The sequence below is a fragment of the Zosterops lateralis genome (genome assembly GCF_965231275.1).
Source record: "Zosterops lateralis genome assembly, chromosome: 12".
NCBI classification, from domain to species: Eukaryota; Metazoa; Chordata; class Aves; order Passeriformes; family Zosteropidae; genus Zosterops; species Zosterops lateralis.
The window spans coordinates 6,439,769-6,459,665 of record NC_139772.1 but is presented as its reverse complement, the minus strand read 5'-3'; the positions used below and the strand labels follow the sequence as shown (position 1 = coordinate 6,459,665).

Genomic DNA, 19,897 nt, shown 5'->3' with positions numbered 1-19,897 from the left:
AGGGCTTTTAAAAAAGAAACTCCTCCACAATAGTAAATGAAATATCTGTTGCTCAGCGTCTCCCAGTTCAGAGAATTTATTAGTACAGGAGCATAAACAGCCAATCACCACAACAGCTCCCTCACAGCGCCCCCGCCTCCCGCGGCCGGCAGCGCCGCCTGGCGGCCAGGCCGGGGAGCGCCGCTGTGCGCCTGCGGGCTGCAGACGTCATCAGTCTGCGCCGGCCGCGCCGCGAAGCCATGGAGGGTGAGGGGACTGGGAAGAGGGGAGACAGAGGGACGGGGGAGAGGGAGGGCGAGGGACGAAGGGAGAGCGGTGGAGGGTTAGAAATGGAGGTGAGGAATGAGCGGTGGATGGGGAAGGATGAAGGATGGAGGTGAGGGATGAGGAGAGAGCGGTGGAAGGTGAGAGATGGAGGTGAGGGACGAACGATGGGGGACGAGGGGGGAGCTATGGAGGGTGAAGGATGGAGGTGAGGGATGAGGGGAGAGCGGTGGAGGGCGGGCGCTGGTGGGTGATGAAGGATGAGGGATGCGGAGTGGGCGGTGGAAGGTGAGGGATGGAGGATAAGGGATGCAGGGAGGGCGATGCGGGGTGAGGGATGTGGGGCTGAGCGCCCGCCCCGGCTGACCCCCGCCCGCCGTGCCTTGCAGGACAGCTGTACCGCCGGCTGGCGCCCGAGGAGAGCGGGGAGCTGCGCCTGCAGGTACCGACCGGCCCCAGCGCCCCGGAGCTGACCCCCCATGCCAGGGGTTACCTGGCGATTCCTACTCCTGCACGGTCTGCTAAACGCCGTAAGGCACCGCCGGCCCGGGGGTGGGTTGGGTCCCCGGTTTCCCCTTTATATCCCGCTCGGAACTCGCCGTTTCAAACGAAATGCAAAAGAAGGGTTTTTCCTCCAAAACGTGAGTCCCAGAGCCCGCGGTGTGCCCGCACTTGGCACTGCACGCAGGGCCTTCGGCGTGGGAACATCTCCCTCCACTGGCGCTGACGGGAAAATGTCCCGTTCCCACGGAGATTTTGCCGATTTGATGAAACCACTGGTCAGCAGCAAGTTGTAATTTAATTAACACGTACTATTTTAAAATTTTCACATGTCTTTAGCCCCAGGGCTCAGAAGAAGCCAAGACATTTGTACATGCCTTCCTGAAGCGTAGCATGCCCAAAATGAAAGATGAAGCCATCCAGGAGATGATAACTCGGAAAGCTGTCGTTCTGGAGCATTATCACAAAAAAAAGACCAAGCAGAAGAGAAAGAAAACAAAAGGTTTTACTGCCAAGCAGAGGCGAGAGCTGCGTCTGTTTGAAATTGAACCCGAACAGCAAAGGCAAGACTTTAAATGTCTTCTTTGTGTAGTAAAGTGGAACTACAGCAAAAGTGGGTAAAAGCAGCAGCATGTGCATGTGGATAGGAGCCTTCCAGTGTGTAAAGTCAGTCTGGAACACTACCTGTGGCATTTCAGCATGAGAAAGGAGTTCTCTTGTCTGCATGGGTGAAAGATTCATTTCTGTTGAGTTCAGTTTGTGTACCTAAATATGACAGGAAATCAAACCCAGACACAATCCCCTCTGGTTTCAGTTTGTAAAGTTGGAGTGTCTGTAACCAGAGAGTCAAAATTCTGCATAAGGTTCCTTGAATTTATTATGCTGAATGAAGCCCCTGCTTTGCTGACAGAGCAAGCAGGGATATAGAACAGTGGGAACGAAAAGGAGAAATCTCTTCAGTCTTAGCCTGATAGTCTAAAACACATCCCTGTTTTAGATTGGTAGAGAGGAGCATGCTTTGTGCTTGTTTTATAAAGTAAACCAGATGTTTGGAGGAGTCGCCTTGCAGGGTAACTTAAAAATGTCAGTCTTAACTGTGTGGAACTACAAACTACTTCAGTAATCAATATAACTAAATTTTGTATAATATATTTTTTTTTTCTTTTTACTGCAGGTATGCCATCTTCCTCCCCCTCCACGAGCTCTGGAAACAATACATCAGAGACCTGTGCCACGGCCTCAAACCTGATGCGTACGTTGACATATTTCAAATTTAGTCTGGGTTTCATACAGTATACACTTACCAGTTTTATTGATTTACTGCTTGAAACACTGTGGTTAACTGATAAGCATATTGGTACTGTACTATTGGTACAGAATTATTGTGATTATAATAGTCATAGTCACATTTTATAAATATTTTTTTTCCCTCTTTGATCCCGTTCTCTTCTTCAAGGCAACCCCACATGATTCAGAGCAAGCTGCTCAAAGCTGATCTCCATGGAGCCATTGTTACAGGTATTGTTTGCTTGCAGAACTTCATCTGAAATTCAGCAGATGCTCCTGTAGTTCAGGTGCTTATTTTAAAATTCCTTTCACTATCATTAACTCTAGAATTGCATAGTTAAGATCGTATTTCTCTCCTTAAAATGCTAATTACTTTACAACTACTCTTGAAAATCATCCTGTTGGTTGCAAAGGTTAATTGCACATAAAGTACATCTGAAATTTTCTAATACATATTTCTGTTCTTTCAGTTACAAAATCAAAGTGCCCCTCTTATGTTGGGATAACGGGAATCATTCTACAGGAATTTAAACACGTCTTCAAAATTATCACTAAAGAGGACAAATTAAAAGGTATCGAAGGCATTCTTTTTCAGTTCTTTTCACAACTTGCATCATTAAAAAATCCTTGAGCACACTCTTCATTTTGTGCCTTTGAGTACATTGGTTTATATCAGTGTTTTTGGCTCTTTGCACAGAGTGGCAGAAGTCACCACCCAACAGTCCAATATCTTACCAAAAACACATCTCATTGGAGATGAGCAGTTTTTAAAAGTGCATCACTGCACAAGGGCTAACTTTGGTAATTCCAGTTAAATGTGGAGCCTTGGGTTGTTTTTCTTCTCTTGATAAAGTATAAAAACCTTGAAATGTGTCAAGGCTCAAATCTGCAAGTGAATAAACATCCCCTGGTATGTCAGCATATTCCCATAACAGGGACTTACATTAGTGCACTTTGTTCAGTGTGTGTTCTTTTGCATTTCAGTTGTTCCCAAACTTAACAACGTGTTTAGCTTGGAGCTTGATGGATTCATTTCCTACATCTACGGGAGCAAGTTCCTGCTCAGAGCAAGTGAGAGATCTGCAAAAAAATTCAAGTTGAAAGGAACTATTGACCTGTGATTTCAGAGAAAGTCAGAAACATCCACAGAAATGTCTGCTGGTTTCCTGCAGTTCAAAGAGCAGGTTTTCTGGCAGGTGGAAAAAGCAACAGTCATGTGAAATATTTATAAAGCATTTCTTTTTATTGAAGAATGAGCAGTATCTGCTCTCTTTAAGCAGTCTCACTGACTCTTGAAATTGGTTGTGTCTGGTTTTTTTATTTGTATATAAAATTCTGGCTTTTATTAAAATTATATGATTAATATTAACTACTTAACTTCTGTTTCAGTTTATAATTGTAAATTTGTACTGTGAAAATTACATTTTGTAACTTTGCAATAAATGTGTTTTTTGGCCTTCTGTATAAATTGGGCTTTAGCTGCCTGTTACATGCTTGCAGTGAGACTGCAGCTGCTGACAACTGCTCTTTATAATCATTGTGCCTGGGCCAGCATCAGCATCTTGGCCTGCTGCAGGCACATATAAATAAATAGTTTCAGCTGGCAGGTTTTACCTTCAGTATCTCCCTGGCTGTGGTTGATATTGTTGCAGGTCCCAGGTGTGTAGAGTGTAAGCCATGTGAATGTATATGTATAAAAATGTGTAATGTAATCACACCAAGCCATCTCCTCACTAACATCCTGCTGCTTTCAGGCTCAGTCAGGTGTCCGTGTCAGTAAATGCACAATGTCATGGCACAGTGCAGGGAGTACAGCACAGCCCATAAGAGGAAATATGGACTTCACAGATGGAAGTGACCCCCTCCATTCAATCTTGTATTCCAGTTACCTACAGAATTGCTTTATGAATATTTAACCTCTGTCCACAGAGCTGTTGTGCTTTGTCTATCCTCAGCCCTTTTTATTTTTACTGTACACTTCATTTTTGATTGCCCAGATTACAATTCCTCATTGACTGGGCAGGCTTGACATGCTTGGGAGGTGGAAGTGACCCCTGTATTTAGATTGCTGAACATTTTTCTGTCCGAAAAGTGCTTCTATGGTGACTTTAAGTATAATTTTCAGGAGCTTTTCATCAATTTCACTATAAAATTAGAAACTTGTACCTACAGGATTTTTTTTCTGTCACCATTCAAGCATTTGTAGCCAACCAGGGTAATTTCTTTGAAGAGAACACAGCACACAGCAGCTGTTCCTCACACAATCACACCCCAAAGCTGAGTAACTGGGGTTGGCAGAGCAGTCAGAGCTTTTACCTGCACTGAAGGGTGCACAAGGCAGCAGAGAGCCAGAGCTCATCACCACCTCCAACCCCAGTGCTACACAAACACTTCCCTGGCTTCCAAAGCTCCTTTCCAGGCCTGTTGCTGGGAGAGGTCATCACAGGAGAGCTGCACCTCCCTGGCACGAGCCCTCAGACACAAACCACCTCCACCATCCCTGAATGGCTGAACTCACGGTGTGGGCAGTACTGGTGTTCCAGAACAGATCCTTTGGAGTCAGGAAATAGGAGCAGTTGGTATAGAAATAAAAATCTTTGTTTCAATTTTATTAATCTTAAAATAATTAATTGTAGGAAATGTTTGAAATTGAAGCCAATTCACATCCAAGAAAACACATGGAAAATTCTCTTTGAGGGAGATTTTCTCTAAAACATGGGTTAGACAGCAATAGAGTGGAAACCCCAAAGAACCGTCTGTTACTCTGACAAACTCATCCTAAATCACTGAAATAACAGCAGCAAGTAGCTGCTGTTAACTCTAAATATTCAATTCATCCAGTGTTTTAGAGAAGTGTAAGAGAGAGCACAAAATTCTGATCCACAGCACTGCTTTCAGGAGACAGCAGCAGTATTTTCTCAAAACCAGGGTGGCCCTGATTTTGTCTGGACAGGGCAACCCCTCAGCCCCTTACCAGAACAGTTCCATGTGCCAATTCCCCATAACAAATGCTCACCTTTGTTCCTGCTCTTGGATAAACCAAAACCTGACCAAGCCTGTCATGTTACAGCATTCACCAGCCTGTGGTCCCACATACAAGTCCAATTATACAGCAACAACTGATTTCATGGAATTTCACAGAGGTTTTACCTGCCTTTGTCTCATGCTCCACATCCCTACAGTACTAGTGCTAGATTAAAAAACTTATTCTGTACTTCAGATGTGAGCCTAAATAATCGATTTTCTTGAGACCTGCCCCATCACCTTGGTCCTTTTCTTGGACCAGAAGCAAGTATGTCACTGAAGCATCCCTTCCCATATGTTTACCCAAGAAAGTATAGTCACAGCTTTTTTTAATACTGCCAGTAATACTCACATGAGAACAGGCTGTTGATGATGCATGAGTTTTTATTTCTAGCAGGAGGAGATAATTTAGTACATGTAATCCCTTGGGGGAACCTGCAAAGCAATGGGAGCAGCAGGGCAGAAAAAAAAAGTTCAGGCTGCTTTTTCTGGCCAGGTATGGATGCCATTAGTGGGGAGCAAGGAAACGATATAGGTCAGTGTCTGAAATAGCGCATGAAAATTCGGCTTCGAGGGTCAGAGCCTGCGGTGCATCTGTGAGGTTGCACTGCCACCTGGTGTGATCTGAAGTGCTCACAGCCCCTGCCCAGCGCTGCCTTTGCCTTGTTTTTTGTTTAGGACACCCCACCAAAGGACAACAATGCTGTTACAGCCGCTGGCTGTTGGGTTTGGTTATGTAAACAGACAGGAATATGACAGCACGCAGGTCTGGAAGGCAGAAGCAGCTGAGCAATGGTGACAGCCATTCTCCCTCCATCTGTCACAGTGGGGAAAGGGCTTCAGCTGCCAGGACAGAGCTACCGCAGGTTACTGCCAATTCATGGAATGCTTCAGCCTCTGCAGCTGACTGTGCTGTGTCACCAGGTGAGCTAGGCTTGGCAAAGGTGACTGTGTTTGTGCCTCCAAGCAAGCAACCTTCAAGGTCCTAGGTGGGTGTTAGCACAGCCAGGTACTTCTCTCCAGCCAGGTCTTCCTCAACAAGGATCCCTGAAAAATGAGAAAGAGTCTCATCCCTGAGATAAGGTGGTGACAGCTAAGGGAAAAAAACTTAAAGAACAGCTCATTTCCCATTGCTTCCCAGGACCTCACTGTACTCACTCTGAAAACAGAGGACTGGAAGCACCTAATGTCCTAAAATCACAGAACTGCTCAGAGGGGAAGGAACCTTTGGAGATCACCCAGTCCAATCCCCCTTCCAAGGCAGAGTCACTGGGAGCAGGTGGCACAGGAATGTGTCCAGGTGTGTTTTGAATGTCTCCAGCGAGGGAGAATCCACGACCTCCCTGGGCAGCTGCTCCAAAGCTCTGCCACCCTCCATGTAAAGAAGTTCTTCCTCATGTTGAGGCAGAATTTGTGTTTTAGTTTATGGCCATTGCTCCTGTGCATCTGCTGAAAAGAGCCTTGCACCATCCTCTTGGCACCAAGCTTTGAGATATTTGCATTAATGAGATTTTCTCTCAGTGTTCTCCATACTAAACATGCCCAGCTCCCACAGTCCCTCCTCCTCAGTTGCTAAGTGGCCCATTTTAAGAACAATGAGCAGGTGAGGTGCTTGCAGTTGTGAGTCATTCAGGAGTGAGGGGTGGAGCTTCCTTAGTTCAAGAGTGGCTGTAGTGGTTTGAAAGCAAAACAAGTGAGAGACTTCAAGTCAGAAATACAATTTAATAGGAAGAAAGAAAAAGGTAAAATAAAATAAATGCAATAATACAAAAGACCACTGACAGAGTCAGAATATAATCTGAGCAGGGTGGTGGAAGCAGTCCAGGTGAGGTGGTATTCCTGAAGCTGTGATCCTGTAGAAAGGTCTGGTACCTCTGGTCCTCTGGGAATCCAGTGGGTCAGGCCTGCTTGTACTGGTGATTATATCCCGGTGAGAATGCTTGTCTCCTCCCCCTGGGCGGAGCATCTCACAATGGGATGATGAGTTGTGAAGTGGGTCCTTGATGGCCCATTAAACAGAGATAACTCCTGGAGGGAGTTATCTGTGAGTCATGGGCAAGGCATTGATGGGCCATGAGCAGAAGACAGCCCAGAGGAAGGGGGCCTGGGAAAACACTGCCCCACCTGGTTTCAACAGCTCATGAAGATGGTGATAGAATAAATACTTCGTGCACATCCTACACTACAATCCAGGACAGTGGCCCATTATAAGAGGTCCCTAGGTAGTGTGGTGACCTGGAGCAGGCAAACAGGGCCGTGGCAGGTCTCTGGGCAGTGGCCACAGCAGTTTGTGCAGGCAGGATTGCTAGTTCTCTTGCTGGTAAGGAGTACTGTGTATTGTTCGAGGTGTTTCTACTGGCTGGTTGGTCTTGGGGTTTCTGTTAGTAATGGTTTCAACACGGTTGAAAACTGTGGTTGGTACAAGTGTATGTGACCAAGTGGTGCCCTCCAAAAAGGATGTGTCTATACAGACCCATTCCTGCCCAGAGTGTTTGAGCTTAGCAGTTGTTTCAGGGGGTGTTGTGAAGGAGGTGTGCCTGAAGTGTGAACAAGTGAATGACATCCTTTCACTGGTGGCCAAGCTTAGGGAGGAAGCTGAACGATTAAGGAATATCAGGGAAAGTGAAAGGGGAGTAGACTGGTGGAGTTCAGCCCTTCCATCTTTAAGGGAGGCCCATCTAGATTCAGAGTACTCGTATGCCTCCCACTCCCAGGCAGTAGAAGAGCACCTGGTAGATGAAGGGAAGTAGAAGGAGGTGGACAACTTATTCTATAGGCAGCTGGAGAATGATTAAGGATCATCAGCCCTTGTTCTTGTAGGTGACTTCAACCTGCCAGACATCTGTTATGAACTTAATACAGCAGAAAAAAGACAGTCCAGGGAATTTTTAGAGTGCATGGATGATAACTTTTTGTTGCATCTGGTAGGTGAGCCCAGCAGGGAAGGGACTATGTTAGATCAATTGTTCACAAATAGAGATGGGCTGGTGGGAGATGTGGTGGTTGGAGGACGACTGAGGCAGAGTGATCATGAAATTATAGAGTTCTCAATAATTGGTGAAATCAGGAGGAAAACCAATAAGACTTTTATACTGGACTTCTGGAGGGTGGACTTTGGTAAGATCTTCCTAATAAAACAAGACTTTTTTCACAGAGTCTGCCCAGGGAGGTGGTGGAGTCACCATCCCTGGATGTGTTTAAAAAAAAGACTGGATGTGGCACTTGATGCCGTGATCTAGTTGAGGTGTTAAGGCTGGGTCGGACTCGAGATCTTGAAGGTGTTTTCCACCCTACACACTCTGTGATTCTGTGACTCGTCATGAGGCGCTCCAGACCCCTCAGCATCTCTGTGGCCTCCGGTAGCTCCTTGCCTCCCTTGCACTGAAGATCCCAGAACCGGACAGAGCACTCCAGATGTGCCTCACTAGGGCTGAACAGAGCAGCCAAAACCCCTGCGGCTCCTGTGCCGGGCTACCTGGCGGTGTCCGTGCCCTCGGTGACCGCAGTGCCCCCGCCTCACCGGGCCGTGCCGCGGGAACTACAACTCCCATGGTGCCGCGGGGCCGGGCGGAAGCGGGGCCGCCCGGCGGAGCGGGGCCGCGCCAAACCTGGAGCCGCACCGAACCCATGGCTGCGCTCAAGTACGCGGGGCTGGAGGACACGGACAGCGAGGAGGAGCTGCCACCGGGCTGGGAGGAGCGCACCACCAAGGACGGCTGGGTTTACTACGCCAAGTAAGGGGCGGGAGCGGGGCGAACCCGCCGGCAGCGCTCTGACCGCTCCGGGGCAGCGTCCCCCTCACGGAGGAGCGGCGGGACCGGCGTGCGGGTGACGCGGGGTCGGTGTGCGGTCTGTGGCTCCGGGCAGCGCTGGGCTGGGTGTGCGGCACGGGCTCCGGAGGCTCTGACAGCCACAGCAGCCTCTGCGGAGCCGCTGGGAGCGGGCAGCGGCCGGAGGAGCCGCCACCTGCCCCGAATGGAGCGATCCCGGAGCGGCCCGGAGCTGTTCCAGAGCTGTTCCAGCTCGCCTCAGAGCTCCTGGGCTATCTCTGGGCCCGAGCTTTACACAATACTGCAGATCGGTCCCTTTTCTTCTTTGTGGGGACAGGAGAAACAGGTAGGATGGAAGTTGTGCAGCTGTGCGAGCTGTGCCTCAGCTCTTTAGTACACCTGGGCCAGGAGATGAAGAATCGCATTTAGCACCCTCTGCCCGCGACACTGGTCGTGATTCCATCCTCCAGGTTACAAAGGGGATGTGCCACAGGATGGAACAATTCACTAGGATATATGTTTATACATATATAACATATGATACGTGTATCTCGTGCAGTTTCTGTAGCTGATCTTGGGATCTCCTTCCATCTGTTCAAAACCAAAAGAGTTATTCCCTTCCACAAAAAGGTGGAAAAGTATGGTTCTATCTCACTCGAGCTGAGTTTGCCTCGTTCTCCCAAGTTCTCCTCTTACAAACACTGGACAGAATGCTTTAGTTTAGCACCTTCTGCCCATGCCACTGGACGTGATTCCATCCTCCCAGGTTACAGGATGTGCCACAGGGCGAAATAATTCATTAGGATATATGTTTATACATATATAACATATGATACATGTATCTCATGCAGTTTCTGTAGCCACACTGATCTTGGGATCTCCTTCCATCTGTTCAAAACCACAAGAGTTATTCCCTTCCACAGAAAGGTGGAAAAGTATGTATGGTTCAGTCTCACTCGAGCTGAGTTTGCCTCGTTCTCCCAAGTTCTGCTCTTACAAACGCTGGACAGAATGCTTTAGTTTAGCACCTTCTGCCCATGCCACTGGACGTGATTCCATCCTCCCAGGTTACAAAGGGGATGTGCCACAGGATGGAATAATTCACTAGAAGATATGTTTATACATATATAACATATGATACGTGTATCTCGTGCAGTTTCGGTAGCCATGCTGATTTTGGGATCTCCTTCCATCTGTTTAAAGCTACAAGAGTTATTCCCTTCCACAAAAAAGGTGGAAAAGTTTGGTTCAATCTCACTCGAGCTGAGTTCACCTCGTTCCCCCAAGTTCTGCTCTTATAAACATTGGACAGAATGCTTTAGTTTATCCACTATAAACACTATAAACTGTAAACACTGAAATTTCTCTCTCTAGGTGTTTGTTTTTCTAAGGTCAATTGTCTGTATATTTCCTGTGACTTCAAAAGCTCTTTGAGGAAGGAATCACTTGGTGAAAGTAACAAACCTATGAAATAACGAGGTATTACTGAGCCTAATTGTTACACAGTCGGTTCAACAGGTAAACTCCTGTTTCACAATAGTTTCTGAACATGGCATAAGATGAATATATCTTTACTATCTAAAAATCCTGCCCAGTGTGTCCAAAGATATATTGGGTGTGAAGAGGTGTTGTACTGTTGCTGCCTTTAATTATGCACTCCATATGTGTGATACTTCTGCATATTCTGGGCATTTTCTTTAAACCTCATCACCAATAGGAACTTTTAGCTGGAATATGATTATTTTGGTTTAAGACTTTTAAAGGTGTTTGTGATGGGTTAGGTGTGCACGCAGTTGGGACAAGCATTTGTATGTCAGGCTGCTGTAATTTGGTTAAATATCTCCCATTTTCAGGTCGCTCAGGTGCAGTTGTTTAGTCTCAGCTCCCCAGCTTGATCCCTGTAATGCCATGTGCTGTCACCGTGGGGTTGCTGTAAGAAGGGAAAGTTGCTTATGTTGTGTGTAAATTGCTGTTGGGCCTGTAGGTTATTTGTAGTTATTTGTGTGTTATTTATCACTGTTGTCACTGTTTATTTCACACTTGGGCAGCTGTCAGTTTGGACACTTAATTAATCCCTGCCTGATTCTTAAAACTTGGTTGTTATTTAAAAACACTCAATGAAAGATGAGATTTTAATGTTCAACCTGATTTCAGCACCTTGGTTATTTTAAGACCTTGCTTATGTGCACATGACTTTGCTTATTACTTTATAGTGCAGAAAAATCTTATGATGGAGTATTTTAATTCTGCTGGTGATTGAAATGAATAAAGTCTTTGAATTGGAAAAAAAGATGGGATACCATTGTTATGTGTATTAAATTAATATCCTGCTAGTCAAGGCCTGTGGATAAACGTGTCTGTCCAAAGCTACAACTGCTCATGCAGAAATCCAACTTACTTGTTATACTCTACAAATCAATATTGTTAGGCAGGAGTTTTAGAAAGGTGTTTTTGTAATTTGAAGACTTTCTGATACTATTACTACTAGTTGGTGATAAATTCTTTTCTTGCTTCTTTCTCCTGCCAAGGATCATCATCTTTTTGAGGTGTTTTCTGGGTCTGTTAATGTTATTTTTAAAAGAGATATTTATTTATTTATTTATTTAGTTTTATTTTTTTTTTCTTCTCATAAGCAAGAAAACTGGGATTGGAAGTCAAATATTTATTTGAATTTTTATAGACTCCTGTGTTCTCTAGTTAGTTACTTTCAGAACTGTGGCAATATTTTGGGTTACATCAGAAGGATTATTAGGCAGTTTTAAAAAATCTTAAACTTTTTCTTTTCCTGCAGCCACCTAGAAGAAAAAACACAGTGGGAACATCCTAAGTCTGGGAAGAGGAAACGTGTTGCAGGAGGTTTGTGTTAAACTTTTGTCATGAGCTCAGATTGTTACAAACATGTAGTTCCTCCACAAACTCCGACTGATCTCATTTTGATCTCCTGATTGTCACTGATTCTGAGCTTGCAGAATATGGCTGATTTCAGTGGGGTTTTACCTCTGTGATTGTGTCTGTGTAAAGTGATCACTTTGCAGTTTTAAGGCTTTCCTGTGTTGCTCCATAAAGCCAAAGTACCAATGCCAGGTTACAGAGTTTGTTTTAGTGTGGCTTTTAAAGCATACAGTCAAAGGTGGAGTTCTGTTTTTCCTGGTGTCCATCAGATAATATTTATAGTTGGATGATATTCTTCAAAGAATGGATTTCATCAAGAAGTATCCCTGGCACAGGAGGAAGCCTCATTAGTTTTCATTTTACCTGTTTCCCCCAACCCAATTAAATATTTGTGCCAGAACAGAAGGCAGACAGTGTTGCAGGACATTTCCAGAGGAAAAATGACCTCTCAAATACCTTGGATCAGTGCCTTAAATCAGATTTTCCCAGAAGCTTCTGTACCTGGGAGTACTGCACTGTTGGCAAGCCATGTTTCTTTTGGCATTGGTAATCTGATTATAAGTGAAATATTTTCAGTAAATCTTATATCAGTCAAAGTGAAATGAGTACTTTCCAGCTAAAAATAGAAATACTGTGAATACCATCTGTTAGGTGCTTTTGTAGGATCTTTTATATAAGAATTTCTTACGTAAAGATGTGTCATTTTTCTTTTATTTATCCTTCCAACTTCATTGAATCATTTAGGTTTGATTTATTCTATCTCATGCCCACTTGAGGGCTCTGTTCTTTCAGCTTTTGGTATGTGTTACACATAACTTTTCCTGTATGGTTTTGCTATTTATTTTAGCAGGGATAACATGCTGAACTGTAAGTAGCACAGATGTGTATGTGCTTGAAACCATAATTGCATTTTTCTGGGTTTTTTTGTGCTATAACATGAAATTATTTTTGTGCTATAATATGAAAGGATTTTTTAAAGACTGTCTTTGTACTTAATCTGCCAGTCATTGCACTTGCACTAGATCTTCTGTGTATTGTACTTCTGTGAGAGATTAGGGAAGCAATCCTTCTTTCAAGTTCTGCTCTTCAAGGGCAGCAGGTACCTGCACCACCTACAGAAATAATGCAGAGTTGTGTCTCATCAGCCTGAGAAATCACTTAAACTTCACACTGAAGGGTATTCTAATGCCTGAAAATAAAGTTAATGTTTTATGTGCTTTCTAGATCTGCCATATGGATGGGAGCAGGAGACTGATGAAAATGGACAAGTCTATTTTGTAGAGTAAGTATCTCAAATTGTGGATGATGTTGAAGGAGGACAGCTGGGTTACATGCTGAGTAGCCTTTTGAGTTATGATACTGTGACAATATCAGCTGGAAAGACAAAAAGATTAATAAATGCAGCTTCAGAATCCAAATGCAGATATTGCAGTGTCTGCTGTTTCAAGGACAAGTGTTGAGTCCTTTTATAGATTTGCTAAGATCTTCCTAATATAATGAGACTTTTTTCTCCTGACAAAATTCTGTCTTTTATGTCAGGGGTTCATGTGAAGGTCAGAATGGGTTGTGAAGTATGTAAATACAATTATTGTTGGATGCTGTCACAGCTGAAAAAAAAGTTTGATTAAATAATGTGATTGAGATGATTTTAACCAAACTAAAAAAAAAAAAAAAAAGTTGATTTTTGGGAATATAAATAATCCATTGGAATTGTACACAGCAGTGGTTGAAATACATTTAAAATCTAAATGCAGAGAACAGAAGGGTTCAAACAGTTGAATTTTTGTGTTCTTTTGCAGCCATATAAATAAGAGAACTACCTACCTTGACCCAAGACTGGCCTTTACAGTAGAAGATAATCCAGCAAAACCTCCTACTAGACAAAAATATGATGGCAACACTACTGCAATGGAAATTCTCCAGGGCCGTGACTTGAGTGGGAAGGTGGTTATAATCACAGGAGCCAATTCAGGAATAGGTAGGTTAACATGGCACATAAGGTAAAATATGGCAAACTTTATCTTATAGGCCACTTGCTTGTTTAAATATATCTGTATTTTTGGTTTTTGAACTTGATTTGCACTTTTTTTGTATAAAACGCCTGGTTAGAAAGGTGTTTTTTAAAAAATGTGTGGATAATTTGGAGCTGACAGGAGAGCTACAGGGAAGATATCAAGTGCTGAAACAATTGATTTTGTCTAGAAAAATATCAATGGAGGCATTTTACATTATGCAAAAATATAAAGGATGGCTGTGAAAGAGAAGGGAATTTTATTTTTATGATCTTGGCTAGGACAAGGAGTGAGGTTTGTGTGGCTGCAGGGCAGTTCAAGTATTCAGAAAAACTTCTAATGCCAGCAAGTAAACTCAGGTAAAGATTTTCCCAACAGGCTGTGGAATTTTTATACCTGAAGGAACTTTCAAGTGAATTTGATGATGAACTTGTGTCAGGATGTTTTACTCGATGCTCCTTTACTTCAAATAAATACAATTTATGACCTTTAGTAATTAATTCCTATTAGTTGTATTACTCACAGATTTATAAATCCTTTCAGTCACCCAGCTTGTTTAAATACCTGTTAGATATTGCTGCTTCTATAGTGGATGAGTGAGAGATTCAGATAATTGCTGATCTGATGGGATTACATCAATATTAAAGGAGTCCTTATGCAAATTATTTGGTGGTTTTTACTTTAGTTCTGAATTTTGACTTAAATGCGTTTTTGAGGACACTGGAAAACCTTCAAGACGTTCTGGAAAATGGGTTAATAGCAGGACTTACCCCTCTGAATTTCCTTGGGTTTTATTACTAAATTATTTAAGGGAGTGTTACTGCACAGGAGTCACATGAAGAATTTAGAGCTTTACTGTGCTTTGCAGTTTAGGCCTCAACAGCACATTCTGCTGTCACTGCCTGGTGTGCTGCTACAGATCGGCACTGCAGTTGGGGCAGCAGGTCTTGTACTTACCTGTCTCAATGAATTTGGGCTTTCTAATGAGGTTTATGTTCCAAATTCTTGGTACAGCATTCCTCTACATTGCATCCAGCAGTACAATTTGCTTTGTGTGCAACTGTGCAGTCTCTGAACATTTAAAGAGTTACCTGGACTCAAAGGGATTTGCCTTCAGCAGGGGCAGAGCTGCCATTCAGCCGTGTGGAATGAGTGAGAGGTGTTTCAGACATGGCAAAAGATTAATTCAATATGTATGATGGTTTTGTCAAAAAATTTTTTTAATGTTTCTTCCTTAGTTTATAATCTGGATTGGTCACAAGTAATTGATCTTGAAATATTTTTTGCTTTGATTTAGAGTCCATAAGTATGAAGGTAGCAAATTTGTCTTTCAGATGGTATTATGGCCCATTTAACTCAAAACTCTTGCGTATCATGTTGCATTTAATGCTGCTTTAGTCCTATGCAGTATCTGATGTTTCTTACCAGTTGCTATGGAACATGGATTAATGAGCTGGTTCAAGGGGACTCTTACCAGTTTTGGAGCTTATTTTGCAGTTATTTTAGGATTTCAGTGCTGTGTTCCACTTGGTGTTGTAGATAGTCCTTTTAAATTTTCTGTATGTTGGAGCTAATAGTTTGCTCCCTGAGTATTTTGAGGAGTAAACAATTCCTGTGATTTCAGAACAGCAAAATGTTTTATTTTAGAGGTAAGCATAAATAATTTGAGGGAAATGTTGTCCCTTAAGTGGAAAGAGATGTAAAAATAATGTATTACTTGTTGGGCATTTGTTTGTACTCAGTAATGCAAGGAAAAAAAATAACCCTTTGATTGTTGTCCAGATGAGTTTCAGTGGTATATTTGAAAATAACTAACTACGGTGTCTGTCTGTTTGCTGAGAAATGTTTCATTTCAGGATGAGTAGAACAAAGATCAAGCTGTAACTTGATCTGACTGAAGTCAGAAAAATGCATTTTCAATTGCTGCATTGCTGGATGCTCAAGATAAAGTTTGGAAAATGCTGAGAATCCCTTGAAAGATGGATGAACATATAAGTGATGTTTTTATTTATCCATATACTCTGCTTTAAGATAGCAATGTTAAAAACAGATCAGTGAGGATGGAATGATATCTTAATTCACTTTATTTGGGAATCTAATACAGGGACTTCTGTGTAGCTTGTCAGGAGCATTTTTTCCCTTAGAGTTGAAAAATCTCCTCAACTTCTGAAAAATAGAGATGCTTGCTTAGTTACTGAGGGAATACTTTGGATGACTTCAGCAGTTTTAGGGTTTTAGTGGTGTCACACATTGCCTCATTGCCATTAACTTAACATGTCTGTAAACAGGGACACTGTCTGCCCTGTGCTGGTTCTTTTCATTCCTGATTAGGAAAGTGGTTTTAAGAATCTCCTAGATTGTACACCTACTTTCTTGATTTAATCCTTAAAAGTGCTGTGGATAGTGTGAGGAGGAAAGCTACTAAAAATACATTTATAAACACTTAATTATTTTTGATTAGCAACTTGGAAAAGGTTAACAAATGATTAATGCTCTTACAATACAAAGAGGTCCTAGCAGCTCAAGAGTTGCTAGTGAAATATTTTCTTTTAGGAGCTTTTTCTTCTGACAGTGTACTCCAAGTATTCTTTGGGGTTTCTTTTCTCATCTAGTTTTTTAAGGTCAATCAAAATTTTAGTCGAATATCACATTAGAAAATTGAAGTAACTTTTGATCCCAGTAAAGCTGGTGGATTAAAAAGAAGTAGGACAGACTTACTAAACAATTCAGTCTTGTGCTGTCAGTCCTGGTTTTAAAAGCATATTGTTCTCTGTACATTTAAATGTGAATAGTGTAAATTGTCAGTTGGTTCTGTCAGAGGCAGTAAAACTTATTCCACTGGGAGGAATTGAAGGTGTGTGCAATTTTGAGTGTTGTTTTTCTGTTCAAAGGTTTCAACACGAGCTTACAGAGAAAGACCTTCCCCAGGTTGCTGCTGGTGTGAGCTGATTCCTGCTCACCAGTGCTGCCAATAGAGGTCTGTGTTGCTCTTTGAAAGTACTGAACAAAAGCGACCTGGTGCTTATTGCTCTTCTTAGGAAATGCTCCTGTAATTCTGTTGTTTGTGTTCCCTAATTATTAGGGCTAAAATTGTAAATTTATAAAAGTATGTCAGCAGTTCCTCTAGTTTTAATTCTACACAGAGATGTGGTATTTTCAACTGTATGTGTAAGCAATCTCAGATGATACATTTTTTAAAAAATACTCTAACTTGAGAGCTAGTTGTGTAACTAATACGATTTTCTGACTTAGATAAAAATTGCTGTCTGTTTTTGAGGATCATACATGACCTGTATGACCATGGGACCACGATATGTTCTGGTTTCTGTGTCAGGTGCAGTTGCATCTAACCCAGTGACTGTGAAGTGTGTCTGAGTGGTGAAGTGCAAGTGGTATTGGAAAATTATAAAGGAAGGGCAGGATGGGTCTGTTCTGTCCAGGCAGGCAGATTCCACAAAGTAGGTTGTTTCTTCATGCTTTTCCAAGATATCTCAAAGTTGTATTGATAATCACAACCAAGCAGTTGCTCAAACTGAGATTCTAATTTTTCTGCTAGTTGAAGGTCAAAAGAAGCCTGTTCATTGCTTTTGAAAGGGATGCCCAAAACAACCAAATTAGGTTTCAGAGGCTGAGGAAAATCCAGAAGTTCCAGCCACAATGTGGCTTTGCTGTATTGCTTTCCTTGATAATGTTTTAATGTTTTAGATTGTTTCCTCAAAATAACTGTTGTTTAGTGGTTTGTTGGAATTCTCTTTTTTTCTGGAACTTTTACTTCTGTGCAATAGAGAAGCCTTAGCCAGGAGAGAATCTGTGGATTAGGTACTAAATCAGTGCTTAAAAGATGAATCACTGCTCCAGTAAGATTTTGGTGTATATATACATTTGGTGTATACCATGGTTCTTTTATTTCTTGTACAGAACTTCAGTGTGAGCAACTTTTGTCATACTGGTGCAAAAGCCTGGGGAATGGGCTTATAACCTATCGCAATTAAACATCTGCTTTATGATATAAAAAATTGTTTTCAATAACTGGCTATGTAATTTTTATAAATAGTAGAAGTTTTTCTGCTTTATTCTTGTCTCTTATAACATTTTCCCTACTGACTCTCTGAGCAACCTGGTCTAGTGGAAGGTGTCCCTCTCTGTGGCAGGAGATTGGAACTTCGTTGTCTTTAAGGTCCCTTCCAGCCTAAACCTTGTTGTGATGATGTTTTTAGATGAAAAGCTAGCTTGAAACAATAAAAAAAAAAAAAGTTATTTCAAAACTTGTGCAATTTAGATTACAGCAGTGTCACTGGGGTTTGAAACTCTGAAAGTCTGATTCCAACTAAAAATTATTGGTACATATTACCAAAAGATGACACAGTCTATTAACACATGTTCTTACAAACAACGGAAATGCAAAGCAATCTACATTTTTCCCCTCTTAACTACTAGAGTAGATTAAGCAGAATTAAACAGACCCTTCACATATCACTGAGTACTTGATTTTATTAGTATTAGTTTGACTGTCTTAAATATGTTCATTGTCTTCTGCTGTACTGCCTGGAGTTTGGTGGTCTAAGCCCACAGATGTTTTTCCTGTCAGGAAGGACTTATCCAGCTCTATTTTTGAGCTAGATTGCAAGCTTTCCTTGAAAAATGTGCACATTTTTCTTCGGAAGAACTGTTTATTTTCTAATTTCTCTCTCCTGTTTCCACATGAAATAGAGGTTTTGCAACTGGCAGAGCTTTTACAAAGGAACTGCTCAGAATAGCTTTTGTTTCAGATTCACTTTATTGATTTCTTGTATGGTTTGGGAATTTCTCTTACACTGGAACACCTGAACTTTGTCAGCCTTGAAAAAGTCAGCTTGTTTTTGTTGGATAGTTTGTTTTGGGAAGAGGAAAACCTCTGAGAGAAAATACATCTGTCTGCTTTTGGTCTGTCTTATTATTTTTCTCATTCAATTCATATGATGATTTTAAGGTTTCTTAGTGTAAACTTATTTTTTTTAATATGGCTTATTATGATGAAAAAAGAGCAAGGTGTTTGCTTTCTAGTAATTATTATTTGCATCCTGTTTCTTACAAGAGCAGAAAAAGGGATGTGAGCTGGGGCAGCAAACTTGTGACAGTGCCTCTTGAATGGCTTTTTCCCCAGTTTAGTGAAAAGAGTTTGTTGTCTGAACCAAAATTAATGTTCATAAATGCCTGAAATCCTGTGGGTTAATAAAACTTCTGCCTGTTTTTATTAAGAGTTTCTGTAGATGATTCTGATGTAGCTCAGTGGTGCACAGAGAAGGAAGTGCTGGGGGTTTGCTAAGGGGATGCATCTCATGTTCTCAGTACAGAGCAGAGTTTGTGGTGAAGGAGCTGGTACAGCCTTTGCAAGGCTGGAGGTTTCCATGCTGGAAGTGTCTCACCTGTGGAGAACTGGAGTGGTGCTTATTTATGGAGGTTGGGGCTCAAAGCTTATTGTGAGGCAGACAGAAAGATCAGCAATACCTAACCTTGGATTATTTTTCTTGGCCAAATCCTAGCTGTCCCTGACAATGTTTTCGTGGGATACTTTTGTATTTATTGGGCTTTTAAAGGCATGGAAGAGCTGTTCCTTAATGTATATTATGATTTTTTTGTGACTCTCAGGCTCTGTGTATCATGAATTATCTTACACTGCATGAGTAGCACTACCATGAAAATGTTGGTGCCTGTGTAGAAGTTTTGTTGTTTGCTTCTTACTTAAACTTACACTCAGCTATTTTTATTTTTTTTTCCAGGTGTTTCCTTTGTGGAAGTCCAAACCTTTGTAGTAGGCATGAATTTTGTTGTAAAACAAACAGTTTGTTGAGGGAATGGGAGTATGGTGCTTTTTCAGGAGGGCCTGGGTCTTTTAGGAAGTGTATTTTTGGCCAGAGTAGAGTATTAGAGTAACCGATGTTGATAAATACAGTTACTGGAGGGGAATGTGCCTCTGGGGTGGAACTTTCAACTCCTTCTGTTGTGAGATGTTTGTAGCTGTCAGTCAGGAGTTAGTACTGATGTAGTTTGAACAATTAAAAATCCACTTAAAGCTGTTATTTTCAAAATTCATTAATAGATGAGGGTTCTCTTTAACTTACAGAACTGTGTTCTTAAAATTTATGGCAGGTAATAGTGAGTGAGTTT

At 42.1% G+C, this 19,897-nt stretch overlaps 2 protein-coding genes across 3 annotated transcripts in view; both read left to right on the top strand.

The window, feature by feature from the left end:
- Positions 1–218: 218 nt before the first annotated feature.
- On the top strand, positions 219–3,500 carry POP4 (POP4 homolog, ribonuclease P/MRP subunit). The gene is made up of 7 exons (XM_083870403.1): positions 219–246; positions 654–706; positions 1,105–1,328; positions 1,940–2,017; positions 2,222–2,283; positions 2,523–2,624; positions 3,037–3,500. The coding sequence occupies exons 1-7, from the start codon at positions 240–242 to the stop codon at positions 3,171–3,173; spliced, it is 663 nt and encodes a 220-aa protein (XP_083726529.1). The 5' UTR covers positions 219–239; the 3' UTR covers positions 3,174–3,500.
- A 5,178-nt stretch (positions 3,501–8,678) lies between these two features.
- WWOX (WW domain containing oxidoreductase) overlaps positions 8,679–19,897 on the top strand; it is a 479,405-nt gene continuing 468,186 nt past the window's right edge. For both annotated transcript variants that reach the window (XM_083869921.1, XM_083869922.1), the window contains exons 1-4: positions 8,679–8,810; positions 11,638–11,702; positions 12,963–13,020; positions 13,538–13,716. In XM_083869921.1, coding sequence (XP_083726047.1) covers positions 8,704–8,810; positions 11,638–11,702; positions 12,963–13,020; positions 13,538–13,716 — 409 coding nt within the window. In that variant the 5' untranslated portion in view covers positions 8,679–8,703. The remainder of the gene's footprint in view (positions 8,811–11,637; positions 11,703–12,962; positions 13,021–13,537; positions 13,717–19,897) is intronic.